The sequence below is a fragment of the Lepeophtheirus salmonis genome, chromosome 4 (assembly GCF_016086655.4).
Source record: "Lepeophtheirus salmonis chromosome 4, UVic_Lsal_1.4, whole genome shotgun sequence".
In the NCBI taxonomy this organism is placed as follows: Eukaryota; Metazoa; Arthropoda; class Copepoda; order Siphonostomatoida; family Caligidae; genus Lepeophtheirus; species Lepeophtheirus salmonis.
This window is the reverse complement of record NC_052134.2, coordinates 18,037,472-18,065,161: the sequence shown is the minus strand read 5'-3', so window position 1 is coordinate 18,065,161 and position 27,690 is coordinate 18,037,472. Positions and strand designations below refer to the sequence as shown.

Genomic DNA, 27,690 nt, shown 5'->3' with positions numbered 1-27,690 from the left:
AATCCCTCCGTAATAAATACACAAATGCACTCGTAAGTGCATATTGTTAAGAAATGATAAAAACAATTTAGGAAAAGGATGGTATATATGATATCTATATTAGGGGGTATTAAAGTGTGGATGAGTGACTCCCAAATAAAAAATGATTGTCTGCTCACTTTATGAAATACATTAATGAAAGTTGTGTGAGTATTGTTTATGTTACCATCAATATATAAATTTATTTTCTTATTTTTTTCAAATTCAATATTCCACTTGTACTGGTTGAGGTTGTTGAGGCACTTAAAGAAATTAAATATAAACCTTGGTTTGCTGTAGGTGAATTTTGTTGTTGAATCATTGTAGTTTTTCGTAGTTGTGACAATTTCCAGAGAGAATTTGTATAATTGTTTGCATTCTGCACAAAATCACAAGGTGTTAGTATTAAACTAGGTGGTTTTTTAGTATCTAGAGGCAGTTTGCAAACTTTATTTAAGTCTTTGCTAACTTTAATTGTTAAAAGTAAAGACACCAGGATGTATCATTTAGGTACTGTTCACTTGACCCACCTTTCAACATCTTTAACTATGTAATTTATCACTCAAAAATTTCCTGGTTGTCATTCAAATTAAATACGTGCATACTTTCGAAATATTTATGTACAAATCCCTCACAATGCGAGATACTACTGTCAATATTTCATAGTTGAGATTTAGTCACGCAATCTTTACTATCATTTTTTTTCTTTGATACGTTGCTAGTAGTAAGGTCAATAAGTATTATTATACCTATTCAAAACGGCGTATAATTATAGATAAATTAGATATTCTTCTTATCATTATAATCCTGGCTCAGTAAACAGTTCCTTCTTCTATCTACACTGTACGTATGTATCAGATATCTCTTTCCATAATTTTGTGATTAAAGTTTATCCATGTTATGGTTGTCCTTATAACTCCTTTCGGTTCTGAGAGATCCGATTACAAAATAAATTATTGTATATAGGAAATCAAATATATACAAATGACTTCCAATACTTAATTAAGAGAATGATCATAGCCTTATTAAGAGACTACTCCTTCCTAAAATAAACAAATGTACAGTATGATGGATAACCATCCTTGGCAAAACGAATGATTTATTTAGTCATTTTGTAGTTCAATCAACCTTGGAATAGAATATTCAGCTCCTTAAAATAAAAAGAAAAGTTAAATAGAAGCACTTTGCATGCAATAGGTAAAAATAAAATAGTTTTTACCCCATTCATTTTTACAACTCAGTCATAACATATCATCAAATCAAATGGATTCATTGAAATAGAGCCCAGTAATATTATGGGCGTGAACCATTTCTTTCTCTCTTAATACATATAAAAAACAATTTGTATGTAATCTAAAAAAAGAAAAATAATAATGCTGAGGGGCATCAATGGACTTCTGAATTCTTTAGGTAGAATTAAAAAAAATACACATGTATAAATACCAAAAAAAATTCTTCAATGAAACACATTTATTTCAAAGCCTTTAAACTTCACTTGATATAAAATAAACATATATTTATGTGCATATTTATAGTCCGATAACTGAATTAAATCTCAGGGGCATCCTCAGGATTATAAGTTTATTGGGGTCGTGCTTGGTTTTTGGATTTTTTAAAAAAAGAAATGCAAAAATCCGTAGCTATTCACAAAATATTAATTTTTTTTCAAAAATCCATAGTTATATACAAGAAAATCAAATATTTTAGATTTTTTTTTTTAATTCATAGCTATTCTCAAACAAATATATTTTTTGTTAAATTTCAAAAATCCATATTTATACAAGAAAAGGATAATTTTATCAAAAAAAAAAAAATTCAAAAATTAAATTTTAAACTTAATTTTCTTAAATATAATTTTAAATCCAGAGCGGTACTTTCAAAATGATATTTTTTGGAAAAAAAAATTAAAAAATTCATAGTTATTTACGGAAAATAAAATGTTTTGGAAAAAAATTTCAAAAATTCATAGCTATTTACGTAAACTAAAATTTTTTGGGGAAAAAATATGAAAACTCCATATATATATTTAGAAAATTAAACATTTTAGAAAAAAAATTCAAAAATCCAAAGCTATTCACAAAAAATTAATTTAAAAAAACCTCGAAAATCTGTAGCTATTAACTAAAATTTCAAATTTTTTTGAAACAAAATTTTAAGTTATACACTTTTTGATTCTGTTTCATAATTTTCTCAAATGACGTATAAAATTACAAGTAATAAACTAAAAATTTTTGAACGGGCACTCTTAAATGCACAGTGTGGAAGCTTCTTCAGGTATAAACTATATATTTGATGCAGGTTGCACTTCACTTTTTGATACACTAAACACTTATAATACGAGCATCTTTCATATGGGATTAGTGGTTGCGAACCAAAACTGATTGAAATCTGATACAACTAAATAATAATGGTCTAGTACAATTTTTCTTAATCTTTTTCCATTGTGTAATACCTGAGAAAATGTCAAGATTTTCAAAAAAAAAAAAAAAAAAAAAAAAACAACTTTTATTATTTGTGAATTTTTTCTCAACCTAAATTTGTATTGTAGCTAAAGCAAGGAAACTTTCAACTGATCCAAGCAACACTAGTTATCCCAATTTCTCATTAGATAAAAATGTTTTGCAATCCGAGGTAAAATTGTAAATAAGAGCATATTTTGGGAATAAACATATTCACATCATTGAACAGTTATTGCTTGAGTAAACAACAAATCTGGGCTATATTGGTCCCTAATATAGGGCATACAAATTGGCATTTATCTATTATTCGTACTTGAATAACGTCCCGCATATTAATATACTCATTCGAATGTATCCCTTTGCCTAATGTTATAGTTAAGTACTGTGGTTTACCAATGGGATTTGTTAAATAAATGTACTGTCTATTAATATATGTACATACAAGAAAGTGTTACCACTATTCTTAATAATTAAGGCTACCTTAAACTATTTATCATTCTTATTAACATTGGATGTTAAATACTCCAAGATATCTGGGACAGATAGATAATCACGTCACTAGCTCATATCCATTTTTGCTGCTCAAGAAATGTTGAGTGCTCTCGATCTCCCGCTCATTCTCCCACTTTGTTATTGCACTCAAGATTAATAGAAATACAAGGTTGTACCAAAACGCTTTTCCGACTGATGTTTGACTTTCACCACGCTTTTTAACAGTGATGGCAAATAGTGTATAATGATGTTATTAAACATATCATTTCTATCACTAACTTATGTTAATATACCGTTGTTACACTCTACGACGTCAGAATCTGTCTATCTTGCAAAGCAGTCTAATCTGTACAATACATCAAATTGAAAATTCTGGCAAGCCCGATTAGATGATGGTTTCACCTTATATTTTTATTAACCTTGAGCGTACCTCATGCCTCATGCTCAATAGGGCGGTCATTTTTTTTTATTATTAAATAAATTTTCCTTAAAATTTTAATGATTCTCTAATATTAAGTGCCAATTTTGGACGAACGCCGAAACTAAAAAGTACGATACTCTTAAATATACAAATATTTACTTTACTATAAGTAGGTTTAATAAGGAACATTTGTATTTTTTTTCCATATTATGATCTTCAATCAAAATATATGTAACTCAAATCTTTGTATTAATTAGTAAGGTATGCAACGTGTATAATTGTATAAATTATGGCTGAGACAGACAACAGAATAGTAATAACCAATTATAGTATTCGGATGAAAATAAACATTGATATATGTGCAAATTTTGGTGGTTATTGTAACTGGTTTCTACCATTCTGTACATGCAGTAAAATAATAATAAAAGTAATAGGAGCCCCCCAAAAACTGAAAGATGAAAAATAAAATATTCAAGCCTATTAATATGAGATGATGAATAGACAGGACCATTCTCAATTACAAAAATTGGTTTTTTAGTATTTATAAAATGGCCAAAATAATGGAGAACTAATAATAACTCAAATCATTTTTGTGTTGAGAGCAATATATTCTTTTATGAATAAATAAGTTCTTTAATTTGTTAAATTATAATGATCTTTTAATGTATCATATATTATTCACCAGATAAATTTACTCTTTCAACTCTTTTTAGGTCCCTGGATTGGCTAATAGACATGATGGCTATGAAATGTAAAATATATAAGATAAATCAGGAGCCAGAAAAGTTGTTGCAAATACTCATTTTACTGAGCAGAAATATATCTCAAACTTCTCCTAATTAAATGAGTTTTAAACGTAGATGAATTATATGAAGTGTTAGAAAAATAATCAATAATTCAAAAGAATTGTAGATTACTACAAAATTAGTAAAAAAACAATGAAAAACTGGCAGCTTATTACAAAAATAATTCTCCTCCAAAAAAGTTACTTTCACAACTCAAAATCATTTTTTTAAATTAAGAAAAGTCGCCAAAAATGATGATATTCTTCCTCAATAATATTCCTTTTATTATTTTACAATTCTAATGTAATGAATTTTATAGCTGTAGCAGTTTCGATTTTTATGAAAAAAGGATAGTAAATTACAATATGTATACAACATACAAGTATATACAGATTAATAGTCAAACTAAGGAAGTTTTGGTGTTCTATCGACCCCTAAAAGAGGTTTCATCAAGTTCAATGCCTTTTATAGGTCCTTGAAAAAGTACTAAATTTGAAAGCATCCTCTACAAGTGATGATTTTTACTAATATTTTAGTAAAGTATATCATTTTACCATTTGAATTGGTTTAGTAAAACTTAAAATCTATCAAACACTGTAATATTTTTTTATTCTTAATTAAACTCTAAATTTTTATAATTAAAATGGTAGAAGATTGATTTATGACGGTGTTATTGGCAGATATGTAAGATGACATTCTTCATCAAAGATTGTTCTATAGAACAACTTTTAAATCCAATTTCGACACGTCCTTAAAATTTAGAACAGGATTGGACTGGAGGTCAAAGTTTTGTGACCGAAATATCCCCAGGAATTTTAACCTATGAAGCTATAAACCTCACGTATTTTTTACCAATTTTATAGTACATTTATATATATATATATTTTTAAAAATCTAAACGAAAGGATACCTTTTGTAAAGTGAAATTATCATAGAGTTGCATTTAAGTAACATCTATGTATACATAGTTATGCGTGTACATGCTACACTGTAGTCGTTAATACCTATGCATATAAATATATCTACAATATACTCCCACACAAATAGTATCCCTACCTATGTATGTAAAAAATAAATATGAGATTAGTAGGCATGAAAAGTCAAAATCACTTATCAAAAATGTATATAACTGTGAATTTTAACTATCGTCACATATGTATAACACATTTGATTACTACTTCATACCTACTATATATAATAAGATCATAATAAACTCTTCAACTTCTTTTTATTGAATTAGTAGGAGTCGTTTATGAGATTTCAATCAATAAAAGAAGAAGAAAAAAAAAAAACTTAAAATGTGCAAGTTCTTGATGTGTAAATTCGGGTAGATCGTTCTGTGGCAGTTTTATCAATTTTTTTAAGTTTTAAAAACTAGTTATTGGGAAAAGGTGCTTATTGATTTTTAAATGTGATTTTTTGCTGTTATAGAAATTAATTTCTTTTGTGTGGATGGGGAACCATTTAAAAAAAAATGAAAATTAACAATTTATTATGCTTGGATCATAATTAATAATTATTATGCTAGAACAAATTGAAATATTATCCTTTTTCTCTTGATATTGGATTAAAAGAATACAATATTTAACAGAAAATTCAAAATTTAATTTGTGGCACTGATATTTCTTTTAATTTAAATCAACTACAAAAAATACTAGCTCAGGTTCTCCATGAATGAAATTTCTGACCATATCTATATTAATGAAACGATTTTGTAATTCTGTCTGAATGAATATACGAAAAAAAAGTCAACAGGTACACTACACAATAGTGTTTCATGATGTATATCATAAATATATTTAGATATAAGAAATAATAGTATCTATGAAATATTGCAAAAGTATGTATATAGGATCGAATGTGTATACAAAGTGCATTGTTTATACAGTGAGAAGTGATCTTCTATATCATTACGGATACATTTTCTTTAGCTGAGGCCTAATTACTCCAGACAATACCGGGTACTAAAGCTCATTTAGTAATAATGGAATAAATATTTGAGAAGTCCATAAAATATTTATATAAATACAGTTTCACATAAATAAAATAACCTCTAAAATAAGTTCAATTATCCTTAAACTAAGCATGAAATAATCTTTCATGGTCATACAAACTTCAAAATGACCCCCATCATCGATTTCTAAAATTTTGTTTTTCGACCCACTCTAGTGTACTTATGAAAACATATGGTAACAGGAATCTTTTTTTGTATCACATACATGATGTATGAGCCACAAAACACAAAAATCAAAAGATGATCACCTGATTGTCTTATGATAAATACACTTTTCTCCCAAGTCTCCTTGAGTGTATATTATAATCTAAGGTATTTTATCATTATAAAAAGAGAACACATACAGAGAAATAATGTTAACAGATGAAAGAACTTGATAAATTTTTTATCCTGTTCTTTCAATTAATGGAAGGTGTTGTCTAGAATAAATCTATCTTTAATAGAAGGAAATATATATAAGAAAATAAGAGCAGTCTTCTTGACTCGTAAAAACGGTGATACTTTGAACTACGAGCAGTGTTTGTGTAAAATAAAACCTTGTAAACCGACAATGACCGATACTTTTAATATTAAAAAGTAACTAACTACTATTTCAAAAGTTGCTTTTCTTTTGTACTTTTTCCAACAATTTTTAATTTGAATAATGATGGGAATGGTTGCAGGTTTTCTTACTGTAGTCCCTTGAAAAGACACATTTCATCATATTAAAATGTAAATAAAAAATCATAAAAAAATAGATTATCTTATGAAATAAATCACATCTCATAATAAAATATGAACTTTTAGTTTTATTTTTTTGCTTGTCGTCTTTTTTAACACCTTGGTTATTCAAGGTATGGAAAAATTAATTTATAGAGGAACAAATATAGTCGAAAAATAGGATTGGCTGGGACCAAATACTGCAAACACTCTAATTAAATTAAAAAAGAATCTAAAAGACCCAGTGGTATTTTAAGGGTTATTAAGCAAGCTCTCAGTAAAACTTGTATTACGAGATTTCTAAACAGTCCTTTGACACAGATGCTGCTCGTAGTTCAAGGTTTGGTTGTATATACATATGTATACAAAATCTAGAAAAACGAGATTTGTTACTATCTCCACCCATTTCATAACAACCATGAAACCATAAATAAAGGGAAAGGAAAAATGATTGGATCTTTTATTATTCCTTTTAAATAGTTCCTTACTTTTTCTACTACTGTCAATCACCAAACATTTTTTTGTTTTTGTTGGAAGGGGTTGTAAAAGTATAAAAAATTTTAAATAATACTTTTTCCAAATTACAGCTTGTATGTATTAAAACATTTTACGACGAGTAAAAATCCGTCATAGATAATGATAAAATCAAAAAAATAATTTAAAAAAAAAAACAAGCTACATTAACAAAAATATATTCGTGTACAAAAGATTTTTCTTTCTTCTTAACAAAATCTTAATGAGTGAACAAAAAATAGCTATATTGAATTCATAATGGTTACCTTAGAGAGATATACATCTAGACTGATAAAATGACTATAGCCAAGACAACCACAACCTCTGTTTCCCTCTCACTTGAAATAGACAATCAATCAGAGTTTTCTTTTTTTTTGTAGTTAAAGTAAAAATTAATTAACTCATGGGGTAAGGATCTAATCTTTTTTTTACTATTAGAAAAGCAGTAAACAATATCATTTTTATACTTATAGTTAGGAGATATTTACTTAAAGGCATATTATCACTGAAAACTACAATTCAGATAGATGAAGAAAAAAAAGGTCAATGCTAAATTAATAACGATTTTTAGACCAGGAGTGATTTATAATACAAATTTTGTTCATAAATGGGTTTTGTTCATTTAGTCTGGGATAAATGAAAAACAATAAATTATCATAATTAGGCTAAGATAGTTTAGCAACTGTCATAAGGGATGTCAAGTACTTGTTAGAAGTTAAATAGTAACATGGATATTATGCACATTCTACAAAATACAGTCAAACAAGAAAAAGTGACTTTTTAGTGCAGATGACCTCTTAAACCAGATTTCATATTTTAGAACAATGAAAAAACACATAATTGAGGATAAAGAAAATAATAAAGGATATAATTTTCGTGTAGGGCAGTATCCTTTACCATTCATTGTTTAAAAGAGAGATCAACGAAATTACAGAAATGGGGGGAAAACATTCATTTATGCCCATAAATAAATATTTTATTTGTTAACTCGCCAAAATGGGCTCTATAACTCTATAGCCGGTCAGTCCTCCTTCCTTTTTTTTTTGTATTCATCAGTATAAGTAAGTTTTAGAAAGAAACTGCTAAAAGCAGGTTCATCTATGAATCTATTTAATAATTTATGTGCCTGCTGACCCAAGATAGCAAGGACACGCTTAATAAAGTTTTTGTATGGAATGAAGTTCCTACATTGGAACTGGATGTGGCTCCTTACTGTGGTAACACTTTTAAATGAAGTGAATGTTAGACCAGGGTTGGCTGTACATTGCTATGTAATTACAATTAAGTCATAGGTAATTTAGAGTTTGTAGAAAAAGAAACTTGAAGTCTCTCTTACAAAAAAGTACATTTGAGAAAAAATAAAAAAGATGGCTTTTTATAATGAAATATGAATAATTTTTAATTGATATGCAAAAAATATAACTATTTCATGACAATGTAAATGGTGTATTTGCTATATGTAGTATCTATTTTGATGTTGACAATTTTTTGAGCTTATAGGCGATTATTGCATGAAAGTGCTGGTGCACAGCTCGAAGAAACTTGTAAGAAATTGAAGCCTGTCAACTTGCTCTGTGTGCTAACTAGCCTTGCTTCTTCCTATATATGTATGAATTTAAGAACTTACATTTTTGGCAATCCTATGTAGAATATCATTAATGAGGTCGTTTTTACCATTCCCTGGGATATTATGAGAAGAATCTTCTTCTAAAAGACGAGGTAAGATGCTTTTATTCACAAAATCTTTCGGAGTCATGTAGTCGTCACTGACACGCACCTAAAGAAATAAAAAAAGTGTTATAAGGTAATTAAATTAATTATTTGTTAATGATTGCCTCACGCATAGTAAAATCAGAATAATATACATATATATTAAAACAATTTTTTTTTGCAAAGATATCGTGACTCTTACATAAATTACATTAAATATAGATATGGATTCATTGATTTCAGTTTAAATAGTGATATAGCTAGGCAAATATATGTCCTAGGGATAGTGATTGGTATTTTTTGGAACCGAGGGTAATTAAACTGAGGATATTTATCTGAGAATTTTAATGCCAGTGAGGTGTTTTTGAATGCATATAACTTTAGCCCTAATACCAAAGAACCAGTTTAGAAGTACAAAATAATGTACTACGGCACCTTACTTACAATTAAAGGACATAGGGACCAAAGGGGCATTGACTATCCCACTTTTTGAAAAAACATAACAATGAAAAGTCGGGTGATAATATATTTCAATATAATTGAAATCCTGCTACTCACTTTGAATTGGTTTTCAACTAATCTGTTGATGAATGAGAGTGCAAAAATACGTGTTACATGTATGATGTCACTACTTGTGTACATAAGTACTCATGCATAAAGAGAAATGATCGAAATTACCTGTCGATAGGGATAAATATCCTTTTAAAAATGGGAACCCATCTATAAAAAAAGTTTATCTGTCAACTCCTAATAACTAATGTTGGGCTTAGCTCTGAAAATTCTAGACAGATCTGAGATTGTCATAATTTTTTGTTTCAAAATGTCTTCAGGACCGGTATAAAAGAAAAATAAATAAATCTGTCCCAAATAAAAAAATCAGTTTGGATCAGTCTGATTTAAATTGGTGCAGACCGATTCCATAGTCATGTGTGTTAAAAAATATGTAAACATTTGTACAATAACTTCGTATGAAGATAAATGTGTTGCTCAAATAGTTATATACAACTCATAAATGAGGATAGGGGAAAAATTGTTCATAGATTGAGACCGAAAAAGATATATCCACCATTTCAAAACGATGAAATTTCGATCCATGGTCAAAGATTTCGGTTTTGTATATAAAAAGTCATTTAAGAACGAACTGCAGAAAAAAAAAGAAAAAAAGTCGGTTTGGAACCGTTTCTCAACACTCGTAGTTACCCCCATGTTCCCATTTTTGCTAGTAATATGTTTTTTTTATACTAATATTCCAGATACGAGTCTATGGGTACGGGTAAATGACTTTAGGCAAAGAGTGGACAATCAAGGCAAGGAAGGTAGGATTTACTAGTACTCAATTATGATTGGGTTAAAATTAGAAGCCGCTACATGTTCCTCAAGGCACGCAGCCAGTTTGAATAGCCATTTCCCCCTACTGAAAAGAGAAGAATAAGGGCGACTAAGTCACAACAGTAACACCATATTTTAAGAACATAGTCTTCCTTATTTTTAGATTGAATTGTTTATTTTTCCCTTAACCGCTCTTTGCCTAGAGTCCTTTAGGTACGGATATTACCTGGACCCATTTCTAATAGGTATATTCATATTGAAAGATGGATTCATCATTGTCATAAGAGAGTAGTAATCTGCTATAAATACCTTCATATATTGTATTTTAGTATTTGTTCTAAGGAATTTGACAGTTGAAATGAGTCTACTCTAAACTATTTCTTACATAATAAAGTTTTTTTATTATTTCAATAAGATATTTGTCATAAATGAAAAAATAAAAAATAATCTAATTTATCAATAAGCTTTACAACCATTGAAAATTGTTCATATGTCCACGTGTGCTACAACCCATATTATACAAGTTTTTATTATCATTTTACCCCCACTTCTGGAGACTAACGAAGTTGCGTCCCAAAAATTGGATAGAATACACACAAAATAATAGAAGGATATTTCAGTCTTTGGTGTAGCTAAACATCCCAAAGAAGTAACAAAGTGTAAAAATGAAGCATTATATTAGAAAAAAGTCTATAGTTTTACGATATGTATATAAATATATATGTACTTATCATTATGTAATCAGATGTTTAAATACAATGACATATTATCTGTCTTCAAGAGACACGTACATTATATATTGTGTTCTTTGGTATAAAAAAAAGAAGTAAATAATACTATTAGTTACTTGGACTCACACCCAAAATCTCTTTCCCATTAGTAAGTATACTTATGGGCGTGAAGTATTTCAAATATTTATGAATTTTCGTTTTTCATGAATATACATAATTTGTTTTGAGTATGAATAAAAAATACAAATTTGACCCATAATTATACATATAACTAAATACTCATCGATAATATTTGAGCCGTAAACACAAAAACCAGTTGATTTATTTCAAAATTCAGTCGAAATTATATTTGCTTCAAAATTAAGTACAGATTATTTTTGTATTAACGACAAATAATTGTTAATTTTTATCTGCAAATTATTGTGTGTAATTTTTTAAAAGCAGCACAAATTGCAAGTTAAAGAAGTAAAAATAAATAAAAACATCGATACTAAATTTTGTTTCATTAATCAAATTAAGATTTTAAGATGTAGATTACATTCTTGGAAATCTCAGCTCATGCCACAAGTTTAAATACCAAGTATATTATTGATTGAAATGGGTCTATGAAATATGGGTCTGTAATTAATTTGATATTTTCCCTTTTCTGACATTTTTGTTTTTGATTTTTTTTGTGTTGACGGTTCATATATTATGTTTTAATGATCCTTCAAAGAAGATGAGGATTAATTGATTTATAAATTAATTAAAGAACATGTACTCATGTGCTTAGATGTGGGCAAAAACCTAATTATAATGACGCTTCGAAAAATAACATAATTAATTCATCTATAAAATATAACAAACTATGTTATTACGATCATTAACATCCCAGAAAAATGAATTATTTAAACTTTTTGTTAATAAACGTTTGGATTATATTGAGTTTTAATAAATGGGTGTATTCATTAATTTTGTGAATAGATGATGATTATTATATTTGATTGCTTAATATATTATGTATATCTATGGACTTTGTGTGTCCCAATGTTTTGACCTTCTAAAAGATAAATATGGAAAAGGCATTTTTTACGTAAAGGGAAAATAAAACATATTTCAAAACGAAGATTTCTAAGAATTAATAATTGTGGGTATACAAATAAGGATTACACTAGGAATTATATTTGAGAGTTCTGGTAATTGGTACACTGAAATAAATATTTATAAGTCAATATTACAGTTGTAGAAAATATGAAAGAAAATGCACATGATTTTTATAGTAGTAGGTTATCTGAGCTTTTTTTCTTTTTTCAAAGCTGTTATTACTATTTAAGAGATAACATCAAAGTATAAAGTAATCACAAATTTATGTGTTCATAAAATGCAAAGAGTAATACTGATAATTTGTCGGAAGCTATAAGTGAAAGTCCTTGTTGTAATCAGATTAAAACTCAGGATTGACATAAGTAGGATTAATTCCCTCCTATGGCCTTTTTTAATTTGTGTTATTGGTGTTTTTGTCCTGGCTGTTAGCAGCTAATCTACTAAAACGTCAAGGGAGCTATTCCTCTCTTTTCCTCAATTTTTTTCAAATTGTCAGTGTTACAGTGTCACTTTTTGGTTTCTTTTTTTATTATACCCACAATTACAGCTCTAGTCAATATATATTTAATATGATTTTAAGTAATTAGATATATGTCAACAAAAATACAAGTCATATTTAATAAAATTGTAATCTTCAACTCAACTATTATCATCTATTTCTATTCATATACGGTTCTCATTAATCCTTTTTAGATCTTGTATATTACTCTTAAAGAACGCAATGTGGGCATAATGAAACAATCTGTCCAATTTTATTTGAGATGTCATAACCGAACTAATTAAAGTACCTATAACAGTGTCCATAAAATAAAAATCTATTTATCGTATATTATCGATTATCTCTACTTGTCTTATAAATTTATATGTAGATATATATTAGCGCCAAATTAATGATATTGTGATTTTCTATTCCCAAAGTTTATGAAACTGCATTCGAATCTATTTAATCTTCCGTATACCAAATTTTTTTGGATCTTTAATTAATATAAAGGGGGTTATTTTTGAACCTTACATTTTTTTCTAAATTTGGGATACTTTTTTACATAATTAATTAAAAATAAACAATTAATTAACTATTTATATGTTCCTTATTATCAAAAAACTAAGATATAAATACATTCTTAACAATAGAACGGCCAGGTATGTCAAAATGACATCCTTCGTTATTTTAATATTAAATCAGTAAAAACTATTTCTTTGATTGAGCTAAAATTTAGTGACTTTTTTTTTTAATTATTTTAATTTTACCATATATGACACATGTAGGGTTATAAATACCCGCTCAATACACGTCACCACCTATAACATCTGGGGATGACATTTTGGCATTACTTATTTTATTGATTTTTAGCATTAAGTTCAATAAGACATCCCATAGTCACCGAAATGGTAGTCAACCGCAGTCATCGTACTATTATAAAACATTTTTTATCAAGGTTTGGGGAATTAAATTAATTTGTTTACTTATAAACTGAGGTTTACATTGCTTTAACAACCTCCTTTATGAGTCAGACGGATAGAATTGTGGAAGCATTTATCAACAAAATATCAATGCACCAAATAGTGCATTGGTCTCACCTTTGTTCTTATTTATATAAGTGAGCTAGTCTTCTTACTGACTTCGAGATAAACTGGTTAAGAATATTGTATATTTTAGTTTGTAGTTTATCTCAGTAACTGTATTAACCAAAGAGTAATTTTTAACGCTTTTGCTGTTGTCAAGTTGGCCTGCTAGAGCCGCCTCATTGAGACTTAGTGAACTGATTCCAATACCTAGAACTTTTAGCTAAAAAAAACATTATTCCCAACCAAAACATACTGCCACCAATGTTCTATCCTCTGTTACAGATTGATTAGCTTGCGTGGGCCATCAAAGCTAGACAAAATGCAGAATTAACGATAGTGGAATGTCCATGAAAAATTTAGTACCCCAATTTATTTTAAAATCATAAGATGTCTTACAAAGTGTGCTCCAAATTCCATTTTTCCTCCGAAATAGGTAAAAAGTACTAAGTTGCAAATAATCATAATTAGGGTTTCACTAAAAGAAGAGGTACAAAGGGTTTTTCTTATGCACTTTGCAATCACGATTGAAACATATTAATTTGCCTAGGTAGTTACATTATGATAAGTATTCCTCAATAAAATAAAAAAGTATGTCATCTACAGCACAGAGTCATTATTGGACAAAAGTCAATTGAAGTTTTAGGATTTTTTTTAAAGATATGAGGAGTGGCATTTTTACAAAAAGAAAAATGACTACATTAATATTGTATATACAAAAATAATTTTGCTTTATCTAAATAATACCTACTTCCTGGATGAACAGGGAGTGATCATAATATAAATAATTCGGACCGACTATGAATAATACATTGGAGGAATGTATTTATAAAAATATTAGAATAGAATATGTCTATATTTTAAAGAAACCTGCGATACCGAATGTTCAAGGCAAAATAACATTTTGACTAAAATGGCAAGGCAACGCAAGAGAGCGGGCTCTACTAAAATAATGAATCACACAGAAGACATTTTTTACTTTTTTACAAAAACAACTCAAACATGGGAAGAACAAAATCTTTTGATATTTCCTTCAGGTAGAAAGTGATGACGTCAACACTATCATAATCCCCAGGAGTTGCATAAATTGTATTAGAAAAATCCAAATAATTTTTTATAAATTCATTATTAAAAAAGTTAAATTCTAAATATTAATTAATTAACTTATATTCATCTTACTTAATCTTAAAATGATCACTTTTTTGGCAGCAATAAAAGAAAATCAGTACATTGTCCCTAAACCAAGTAAAGATACATGTTTTTCCACTCCTGGTTGACAGCAAACTTCAGGGCTTCTATATTCAAGTGACGTCTTATAGAGGTACTAATATTCACATTGTACAACACATTAAAGTGCAGAGGGTTACTATCTAGAGAATATGGGGTCATAAATTTTATCTAAATTGGATGAGTAGAAGCGGACGTATAAGCTTTTTGGTGACAAAACTTTTGTAGCTCCAGGTATATTATTAATAGATATAATTAAAAAAGGAATCAAATTGTATCTACAATAAAATAAATGGTTTATTACTTTGGAAAATAGCCAAAGAATATAAAGGGACGGGCCATAAATATTTTGATTCATTTGGCATAGGCAAACATAGTTTATTACCAAACATGATCAAACTCAACAATTATAGTAATTAATTATCTAATGTGACACATGATTTTGTTATCAAGGTGTGGAATGATTGTGGTTCTCTACAATATAGAGTGATCAAGCTTGATCCTGGGAAATGATTGAAAATGATTGTTTCTTCCCCGGAGACTTTGGAGTCAAGACCAAATGGGTACAACTTACTGTCATCACAATACCAATATTTTCGTTCTGTTTCTGGTACCAAAATAGGTTTAGGTATTTTGGTACTTTTCAATACTTTTTTGGGAAAAAATAACAACAATAAAAATGTATGTTAGAGCAATTCAAATTTATTCCTAAGGGCGTATAGGGAATTTTTGTTTGGGTGGGAGCTCCAGAATTTGAGTTTTATAGAGAACAATTTTTTGGGAGTTAGAGGGTGGTTTATAAATTTGAGGAGTCACTTTTGATACCTTCATCAATAGTTAAGGCTTATAGTTAATAGTAAAAACGTAGTTTTTCTGGAACATGACTTTTATAAACTAAATTCCACTCTAGATTACTAGGAAACTATTCTGTCAATTGTAAAAACTGTATTCAAGTAGATGCTGTAAATTTTTTATTTCTAAATTCTTTTTACACAAGTACCAAACTCCTGGAGACATGGACAACTGGTTCCCCGGAGACTTTAAAAAGTAGGAGAATATATCAAGCCTGTTTGTGATACTGTCTTAAATATAATATATATATATAAAAGTATAAGAGTTCCATATTTCACCAGAAATTGTCTAAAAGCGGGATACAGGGAATTATCCGGATGCCAAGAAATACCATTATATATAATTTTTTTTTATATATTAATGAATATTTGGCCAATTGCAATCTAGTAAGACGCGTATATTTTCAATTCTTCACTTTTATCCTTATCACCAAGGTTGCGTAGGTCCAACTTTTTGAATTATATAACCCTAGCCAACCCGTTACAAAAAGAAAAACTACAAGTAATTAATGAACGAGCAAATTTTTGATGAAGCTAGGGACTGTATAATTGTGAAATTTCAAATCCGACCTATGGGATAATTGCCAACTTTGTGCATCACTAGAATCACAGTAACTATATTATGGAAATTACATAATGAAATATTTTAATGCAGAATGTCCCGGGAATGTCCTGTTGATGTATAACCCTGAGAGAACTGTACCCTGGGAGATAAATACTATAAGTAGCTAGATGTTTTTAAAATGTTTTGAGGAAAATAATTTTAAGTTATAATTAATGAGCAGTCACTTGCCTCGTTACTGTTTTTGTTATTTTTGAAAATTAATGATGCATTTAATCTTTTGGTCAAAGTGCTTGTTCATAATTATTTCTTTAACTTTTCATTAACATAAGTATGTGGTAGTAAATTACGTATTTATTTTTATGACTAAACATGCTCAAAGGTAATAGACAACATGAACCAACATAACTTGGACCTCAACAGGAAACACTTTTCCAAAAGGAATGATAAAAAATACTTAAATCAATTGGTAATTAACCAATTATTCATTAAATAAACTAAATTAGGAGTTGGCAAACAATAGATTGTGGGTCATATGGTGCACTCCCAAAACCTTCTATAGAATGTTATATTTAAATGTGAATCAGGTTTATTTTCTAGGTTTATAAAAATTTAAATTTAAGTTAATAAAAAAAACATAACCTATATTGATTCTCTTACTCAACATTCCCATCTCAAAAAAGCAAAAAATAAAAGTATCCTAATCAGTTGATAGTTGCTAGCCAATTCTTCCCAAATGTGGGATTATTCTTCATTTGTGTGTTGTAAAATATTGTACACCGGTTCAGAAGCCCTAATTGGAATTCAATCAATTACCATTCAGAGAACTGATAAGTAGAGTTGTAAATCCTAAGCATTTTTAATACGTAAAAAAATAGAAATCAACATGGTAATCCTCAAAATTGGATGAATAGCAGTTTATCTGTTAAGCTCTTTCATTAGATCGTATAAAAACAGTTATGATGGAAGAAAATAAATAAACACAAATCTCTCTCCATATCTATCTAGTCAGAGTCGACTCGCAGGGGATTTTACATAATATTTTTATTAATTCTAAGAAGCTGATCCCTAGAGTCAGAAATCATGTGGCCTGGTCTGACAAAATACTATAAAACAATGCCAAAAATGACATGGTTCTAATTTAAAAGAAAAGGTTTCGAGAAAAACATATTGGTGCAATGTTGTTTCATTATATTAGCTGCAAACAGCTACGAATGAAGAAAAAAAATATACGTAAATCCGATTCTGTTTCTAGTAAGACGTAGGCAGGAATAACTCAGTTATCTATCCTCAATTTTACGCTGAGTACATCAAGAACTTACACTAATAACTTCCTCACAAATTAGTATAATGTGAGTATCTTTATATTTCGCTACCGACAATTTTTACAATTTACAATATAAAGCTTTTAGCTAAATCACTGTTAAAATAAGAGTACTTGAAAAGTTTTGTAAGACAGTAAAAGTTCTTATTTTATGTAGGTATAAGGAACCAAAAAATGGCCAATTCATATAACTTTATTTTAAGTATGTATTTTAGACTCAGTTATATATTATAGGTACGAGTTAAATGAATTCTAGATTTTCGTTTTTGATTACTTGAGTGACTGCCACTAATCATATATTTAATGAAAATAAGCCTGAAAATTTAGTGCCCATTGTGTTTTTTTTTAAAGGATGTTTTTGCAATTGGGAATCTTTGTGCTCCATCATCCTTAGTGAAGTAGTTCGTTTTTTAACTCTTATATTAGTATTTACTCTACGATAAGAAGGCACGAAGGCTATCTAGATCTTGAACATACATATGTAACCCTTAAGGTAATAACTCTTATATGTTTTATATTAAATTATACCACAACAACCTAAAAAACTAACACTCATAATTATAGTGGTCATATAATTCTCTCACGGATTTCTTTGAAAAAAGACATAAAAACAATCATGGATAAGATTAGATTTAAAACGAAGAAGCAAACAAAAAACAACAACTTTTCAACGCAACATTTTTCCAAAAATTCAAGAGTATGATGTTATGGAGGAGTTGTTATTTGATGTTATTAATGTTGTAGTAAAAGACTACAAACAAAAGTTGATGCATTAAAAAGGAGAAACAACCACATTACGTATGAAGGGACTATTAGTAAAAGTAAATTTTTTGACGAAGAACTGAAAAAATTGAATTCGAAAATTTTGACTCCAACCCAACACTAATAATGGTATTATCGAAGAGGATGACCAAATAAAATAACAAATAACACCTCAAAGATATAAATACTTATACCTAGAGTAATATAATGATTTTCCAAGAAATTGATGTAAAGTAAAAGTATTTATATTTTTTGATTCTGATTTTCAGATAAAAATAATTTTTTATCTAAGAAAAATAAACCTTTATCATTTGTCCACATAATTGTCTTTAAAAGCCTTATCAATCAACGACCCTGCAATCTACAAATTTAATCATCCATCCTTGATGTATATATATATATCTAAATATTCCAAATCGTTTTCCAGATGAGAGACTTTCATTTTTGATCACTCTCTCCCTTAATTCATCCAACGAAATATATTTCATTCACAAAATTATATATAAACATACATATAAGTTGGGATTATTGGCAAATTTGCACGCATAATTTGCAATTACAAATTATCATTTTGTACTTCAACTTCTCAAAAAGACAAGGTCATAGATACAAAATAGGTAGTACATGAAATCCTTGACAGGTCATTTGAAATTGAATAAAACACTTATTTTAAAGTTTTTTTTTTAAAGTCAATCTGAAAACACATTTAATATAAAACGTGTATGAGTTTTATTTGACGTTGTTTTTCTAATTGTTTACATAGTGGATTTTTTTTGTTTGATTTAGTGGGGAAGTCACATGGACAATGTAGGCATGTAAGGTCGACTGCATGAATAACTCCCCCCCCCTCAAAAACCCATTGCATAAAAAGAAGATTAATTAAAAAATAAGTCGAGTGGTTTTTTTTATTGTTCGTTTTAAAGCAAGCTGTGAGAAGGATATTACATCAAATAAAATTCCATTTATGTGAGTTTAAGAATGTGTTTTCCTGTCATTTGAGATTAGAACCCTGTTTTAAACACAGAAAAGGTAAATGGATGGGTTGAGGGGGGTAGTATGGCTATGTGGAACCTTTATAATACATATGTAAATACAAGTATGTAAAGAAGACCAAGTATTTATGAAAATGATTACATACCCATTTACAGATGTACTATTTCGTGACAACCATTATTATAAGCATATCCATATAATAGACGATTTCACAACAAGACATATGTTATTAAACTAGCAGAAATGATCTTGGAACAATCCATTAGAATATGTACAACAATACGCATAAACAGTTTGAGTAATTGGTTCAATGAGTTTTTTGAGAAATTTAATGCAACAAACTAACAGTACATTTGATTTCCAAACTGTTTCCACTAAAAGTATCAAACAAAAGTGACGTTGAACCAATCCACATGCACTCGTAGCGACATAACTAGAATTTTTTTCGGGGATGGTGAGAGGTACTATTTTCAAAAATTTGATTTGGAAATATAAGAAATTTTTCATTTATGCTTTGTTTTCTGTGGGATTATGTTATCGGTGAAACGAATTACTTTATATGACGTAATGGCAAGTACCGTTTCAATATCAACCTAGTATAATACTGATTTAAATTTGTCACAAGTCTGGTATCACTTTTATGGTAAAAACAGTAATTTATATCTAAATTTTCTATATGTTTTCAAAAAATACTGACATTGAACTGTAAATTAATACAAATTATATATTTTCTTAACAAATTTTTTTTCCAGAATACAAATGAAATGCATATGTAGAATTGTAAAAATATGACTTGTAATTTACGTGGTACCCCTGGCTATATGAAGAATGTTTGAGATGAAAGCAACTTAGATATTACTAGCAAGTAGTTTTGAGAAGAAGGTCACAAACAAAGATCTCTCTATCTATTAAAGAAATACATAGAAATTACTCCAATGTCCATCCGCAATTCTACATCGAGTCCAACAAAGACGTACACTTATAACTCCCAAACAAATCATCAGTGTTACTGTCTGTCATTCATGAGTACGCAAACTTTATACTCAAGTGTTTGTTCCTCAATAATTAAAGGAAAATGACTACTCCTTTGGAAAAAACAAAAAATGTCAAGTTGCAACTACAAAAATATTAAATTACGTTATATTTTTTTTTACAATTCTATATATGTTTAACGTAAATTATTGCATCAATAAACGAAATTAGTTTTATTTCGTAAATTTGCAAAATTATTTATATTCAAATTAACAAAATAAAGATCTATTACAATTATTTTACTTATCATTGGCTTGAACAACCACAATCAAGGAAAAATATTTGAAAGACTAGACGTACAAGAATTGAAAAAATAGTTTTTATCTTTATAAGGAATAATTGAATACACCTCAATAATAATAAGCTTAAGAAAACACAAATTCTGACACGTGGCGAGGATAATCTATTTTTTTATTTTTCCATTTATTTATTTATCTTTTCGGAAGAATCATGACAATGTTTGATATTTTGAGTAATCTCTAAAGAAATACAAACAAGGATCATAACCAACAACACAATTGTAATAACTGTTTAAAGACTAAACTGAAGGAGATACCTTAAAATATCGAAAATTTCACTATTGACATTAATAAGTTCCTCAAAATTTATTTCCCTTTTTTATCATAAAAATAAATAACGACATTTTATTTTGGGATATATTTTCCGGAAAGCATAGAGTTCTCCAATAATTTTCAGATCAATGGAATATTACTTTTCAGTTGTTTTAAATGCTATGTTAATGTTTAAGCCGGGGAACTTTCTGTAGTAACAAATTTAACAAACTGCTACAAAAGTACCTATTTCCCTCTCAACATCGGTATTGCTCTTCCGTAGTATTGGTATATTTTATATAATATCGATATTATACCGATATTGATAGGTAAAATGGTTTTTACTATTTTGATGGGATAACCATTATTTTGTTAATAAAAAATCAAATTATACATAGTTAAGTGTGTCATAAATGTTTCTTGTAAATAGAGACAAATAAATTTTTTTTAAATGATTCAAATAATTTAATTTAATTGATTACATATATCATTTCATTTTGATCTATTAATATAACTCATTTATTATTGTTTACAAGTGAAATAACAGCACACTGTTAAATTATCCAATATACCACAGAATACTAATTAATTTGTAATTATTATCAGGAAAATAAATTGAATATCTAATATATTGTTGTATTTTTTAACAAATTTATGTCAATACATTTTGATAATTAATCCTTTGGGCCACTGCAAATTTGACTTATAGTAGCACACATTTTTTGTCAAAATTAAATAATTATATACGGATACATTTTATTTGAAAGACCATATCAGCATCAAATTAAGTATAATAAATCAATTTAAGATTTTCAACGATAGCTTACATTCTTAAGTATCTCAACTACTTACAAAAATGTAGTATTTCACTTTACAAAAATTTCTATAATTTCCATAAGTGAAAATGATTTTTCAACATTTCTCCTTCTTTGTGTGTGTGTTAACTTACAATTAAAGTAAAATGCTTAAACTAACTCTTTTTTTTTGTTTGCAACTTATATAAGAAGATTGTACAATTTACAACCTGTGAAAATACTAATTTATTCATAATATCCCTATAAATGAATTGTACTACGACCATCAATGTTTTTGTTTTATTTTTTACAAATGATGGCTAACTCTGACATTGCTGCAAATAGTTTACTTTGTTTATGCTAATTAGAACCAATCCATAAATGTTTCTATTTTGTAAGCAATTGTATATATTATCGAATAATTTTTTGCTATCTGATACAAACAGTTACACACTTCTTCTTATAATATCTTATGATTGAAAAATTTATGATCAACGTCACTTTTTTGAACAACGGTGGTATAGTGCCTTCTTTTGTGGACTGTTTGTACCAAAAATGATCCTATTTGCTCTTCAACAATCAAAACGAGCAAATTTGAATTCAACATTATATCGAGATATATAAACAAAAGATTTTAAGAACATTGTAAATTTATTTTAAACAAATAATAATAAATGCATAATAGAACGACGGTCGTTTAGTGCCTCATTTTACGAACTACTGGTATCAAAGATGATCCCTCCAATGCATCAAAACTTTGTTGGGCAAACAAAATAATTTTGTTGGAGTCTGTTTTGATTAATATATGTAGTTACAACACAAGTATTAACTTACTACACAACATTAAAGTTATGACTTCCGATATGTCTGATTACGCGTTTGAATAATTAAAAATCGATGGCTACAAAAATGATTCAACCGTCCACCGAGATAGCATCAACAATTTCAGGATAATAAAAATATCTCTGGCTAAATGTCGTTCTTAATGTTCAAATATGAAACTAGAATGGCCACTCAGTAGAGTGCAAAATATCTGCCTTAAATCAAATTGAGTTAGTATCTGTATTTTTTTTAAAGTTATAGTGGATTATATATTTTTTATGTTTTGTGTTACCTTGACCTCTCAAAATTCAATGGCCTCAACTGTAACCATATATAATCTTCGTATCAAGTTTGACCTAAATCTATTTGTAACTTCTAGCCTAATCCTGGTGACTAAAATAACAACAAAATGACTAACTAAAAACAAATAGAGGCAAAACATACCTACCGTTCAACTACGTTGACAGAGGTAATAAAGTTCAATTTGATATCTTAGGCTACGGATTTGAACATTATATAATATTTTATGGCAGAGACAAAGTGGTGTCAAAAATCTCACCATCGCCGTTCTACTATTAATGTTTTAATCTTATCAAATTATGTTAAAATAAAAATAAAACATTAAGTGAGTTATCCTTAAATGAAAGGGATACAAAGTATTCACATCTCAGCTTAAATATATATAAATATAATACACGCATTCGGAATTTCATCGTAAATTTAAACCTTCAAGGTACATACGTGGTTATAGCAAGGACATAAATACTCGTTGTGTGTGTGTGTCACATGGCCTACCTATGTACCCATGTAATTTGTGTGTGACTAGTGAAACAATCAAATAAATATCCTAGTATTTTAATAGAAACGGAAAAAGTAATATTTATTTGATGTAATTTAATCAGTCATGACTTTAAAAAATATTTATTTTCTTCTGAAATGCTTGGGATTTTCGTTAAAAGAATAGATATTAAATGGTACTTTATGTTCATTGTACGTAGAAGATAGGTATAATCATTATTCAAGGCAATTTTATATATATTTGATATTACCTCATTTGAAAAAAAAATTATCTGTTTTTTTGATTAATAGGATTCACAAATGAAAAAAGAATAAATGATTTGCTAAATGTCAAAATAAAATCTACTCAATTGTAATTTAGTTAGACGCACGGGTTTAATGGGGATTAAATATTTTAGCAATTACATAGTACCCATCAATTTGAGTACTTTGATAAATAAAATTAGTTCCTTGTAGTCGTGGATCAGTCTAAAATAAGATATGAATAAGGAATGCTGTACCGATTGATTTGCAAGTCCTCCAATGGGTCAAAGCTCTAAAGTAAGTGGCAAAACTAATAACAAATGATTAATATTTCTACCAATTAGTAGTCTACGTAACAGTTGTTATCCACTAGAGGCCTTGAGTGTGCTTGAATATTCATGTATAACTAAATATGCAACCTCCAAGAATTTACCATTTTAATTGAGTTAGAAGGGTAGAAAAAATTCCATACACGACGAAGAAAATTAATAAAATAACGTCATCTTTTGTACCTTAAAAAGCGACATCTTGTTATGAGTAAAGGATTTAAAGGCTATAAAACTGTTTCAGTATTTGGTTTATATCTTTAGGACGGCTATAATCTACTAAAATTCGAAACCATTAGTTTCAAATGGTTTTTTTTAAATTGTAACGTTACGTCATCATTATGGAAGTCGGCCATCTTGGAATGGAACCAAACTTTATTAGAATAAATGATGCGTTAGTTCTAAGATCAGTTTTTAAGCAAAATACTAACAAATATGTCATGTAATTTTCTTAATTTTTGTGTCGTACAAATGCTAATCACGTACTCTTCTTTTTGCCATTTGGTTTATAGCTTTAAAACATCAATGATATTTATTTTGGTAAGGACTATGCCATGGATCCCATCCTAGTCTTTACATTTTCTTCCATTTTTTTAATCATGTTTATGGCTCTTCTGTAACATTTTCATTTTTGTATTATCTTGCTTAATTATGGGTTGATAAAAAATATTTACTTTTTGGAACGGAGAATAAAATATATAAGTGAATAATTATGTAGATACACTCTACGTCTTATAATGGAAGCCTCATATTAATACCAGGGAGAAAAGAGTTAGAGAATGGATCTTTATAAGGATGATGATGAAGAAACAGGGGAAAAATATGCCATGTCACGAGGAGGTCTTGTCATGACTTGATTCCTTGAATTTAAAATTATTTATTTAAGTATAAGATAGGAGACATCTAAAATGATACTTAAAGTGATCCCTCCATGTATGTACTAAATCTACATAATCCCAAGCAATAGTGGAATTATACGGATAAATAAACTATAGGATATATTTTTTGTGTTTATCTTAATAAGTATATACACTATGCATCTCATAAATAGGACTTTGATATTGAATAATTTATAATCATCGCTACATAAAAAAATAGGTTTTTAGTAGTAATAACTCTAAACTTGACCTTCATATTAAAGCCCATTGTTTGTCATAGGGCCTCCATTTAAGTATTTTATATGTCTATCTATCTGCATAAATAGACACAAGTAATCAATTATAAGAAAATGTTGTATTATTGAGAAAAATATAATAATAGTTAATACATGAGATGGGAATTTTAATTAGTACGTCACTCTGCGTTGAAAACTTGTGTGTGGTCAATCTCAGTAGAGTGCTTTGTTTCTTTAACATGTTGAGATTTAAAAAAAAGAATATTTGAGTGTGTAGGAGGGACGTTGTATATATAGTGTAGTGTCTCGATAGACTACATAGATTAATGAGTTTTATCTATCGATCAGTGGCGGTCAGTTTCATTGCTTACATAGTTAGGGTCATTTGATTTTAATTTTCTGAGAGGATATTGGTGCAAGAAAAACATGGCTACTTGTTACTATTAGTCACAAGTATCACAGCCATCAAATGTTATTTTGTAATGTTATAGCAAAGTCGGTAATGAAACCAGGACTTTTTTTTTTTTTTGATTAAAATAAAAAAACATCGAATAGGAAATTCATAAGCACCTATATAGGGAGTTTGAAGGATTATTAATTAGAATAGTATGGGAGACGGAATAGTTCAAAAATTTGAGAATGTTTTTTAATAAAAAAAACAAATTTGCTTATTATTGGTTTACCAAGAAGTTTTTTTTGTCAATGGCAGCTTATACTTTTATAACGTAATAACGCTGCAAATACCAATTCCAATCAATTCCAATTGGATCGGTAATATAAGGACTTTTCTCATGGATGTTGATTGTAATCCAAGGGTTGACTGTTTATACGTATGAACATTTATACATTATTGAAGTACCTATGTGTGTTTACATATAACTATTGTTTGTAGGAACTGAAATTAATGCCAAATGATTATTACCTTACAAATTGAGGAAATACACCTGCCTTGGAAATAGATAATATTATATATATATATATAGGTATAATTGAATAAATAGTTGGAGGCAATGAAAAAAAATTAACATAACTGATTCTTGGTTTAAGTATTCTTCTCTTTGATATTTTTTTAATGTAACGATGTATCATTTAAAAATTCTTTATAAAAATATTTGGAAAGTAACATCGTTTGTGGTTTAGGAAGTAAGGAATAAGTTATCTTATATGATAGTCAAAGAGAATCGGAGTATTGACTTTCAATGAACAATATTTACTAATATATTATGTAAATTCTAAAGTGTTCCCAATTATTAACATACTTTGTCAAATAGATTAAATAAAGCGGCATTCGAATAAATACAATTTTTATAAATCTTGCTGCCATTAATGGAGCCAATCATATCTCCCCATTGTAGGATGAGTATACTTAAATAAATGTATACTCTAATGCGTCATAAGAAAATAATATGCTTTAATTTTGTATATAAGATCAGATCCAACTTGAGTAATATTTATTCATTTTCTTAATAAGAACTGTATTTTTGTTTTTTCCCTGGGGTGTTTATTAATTCCAGATGCAAAAATATGCTTGTAGTATCTTATATACACTTTTGTTCTACTTTCTATGTAAATTTTTAATCGATGAGATATGTTCATTATCCAATTCTTTTTGTAATAGTACTCCATTTGTAAGATTTTCTCCTTTTCTTGATTTTTGTACAAGATTCATTTTATGTTGAAGCACCACAAATATATAACTTGATCGGTGGTTTCCTGAGGACGTAATGAAACAATGATTTGATTTCAAGAGACACGACCACGCAAGTTGGATATATAGATAATATCGTTTATGAGAAGGAGGTATTATGAACTCTCTTTAAAGTGGCAAGAGTTGCAAAACGATTCTAATTAAATATAATTTATTTTAATTTATAGGTACATTTTTCCTTCTATACAAAAGATTCAAACTCGTCATCAAAATACTTCGTAAAGTAGAGCATTCATAAATGCTATGATTTTTTTACGAACGAGTAGGCTTGTTAGTTGAAAATTTGAGAATTTATTGTTCATAAATAAGATAATAAGAATTTGTGGATGTATCATCCCTGATGAATGAATGAAAACCATTATATAATATCAAAGAACGTCAGCTAATTAGATATGAAAATACATATTATAAATATCGAATTCAAACAACATTTTTATAATTATCTATTTTCTTTTGGCATTGCCAGGACAAAATACCCAATGCATATTTATATATAAGTTTCTGGTTACAGATAAAGTTATTTCAAAGGCTTGAAAGGGAAGTAAAGTCTGTCAGCGGCACATTTTGAAGTGTGCCAGTATGTCAAAAAAAATTTGAAACATAAAAATAATTCTATGAGTTAGCAAAAAAAGAAAAAGAACCGTGTTTGAAACAATTACCTTCAATCCATTTCCATTTATATTAGTGAAATATTGAACATCAAAAAATAAAAAAAAATAGAATATGTATTTGTGATTGTAGATAAGAATGTTTCTGAGTTCTGAAT

At 28.2% G+C, this 27,690-nt stretch overlaps 1 protein-coding gene across 2 annotated transcripts in view; it reads right to left on the bottom strand.

The window, feature by feature from the left end:
- The window catches only part of LOC121116946 (uncharacterized), a 281,946-nt gene that overhangs the window by 71,698 nt on the left and 182,558 nt on the right, over positions 1 to 27,690 (bottom strand). For both annotated transcript variants that reach the window (XM_040711270.2, XM_040711269.2), the window contains exon 2: positions 9,029 to 9,178. In XM_040711270.2, the coding sequence (XP_040567204.2) occupies positions 9,029 to 9,178 (150 nt within the window). The remainder of the gene's footprint in view (positions 1 to 9,028; positions 9,179 to 27,690) is intronic.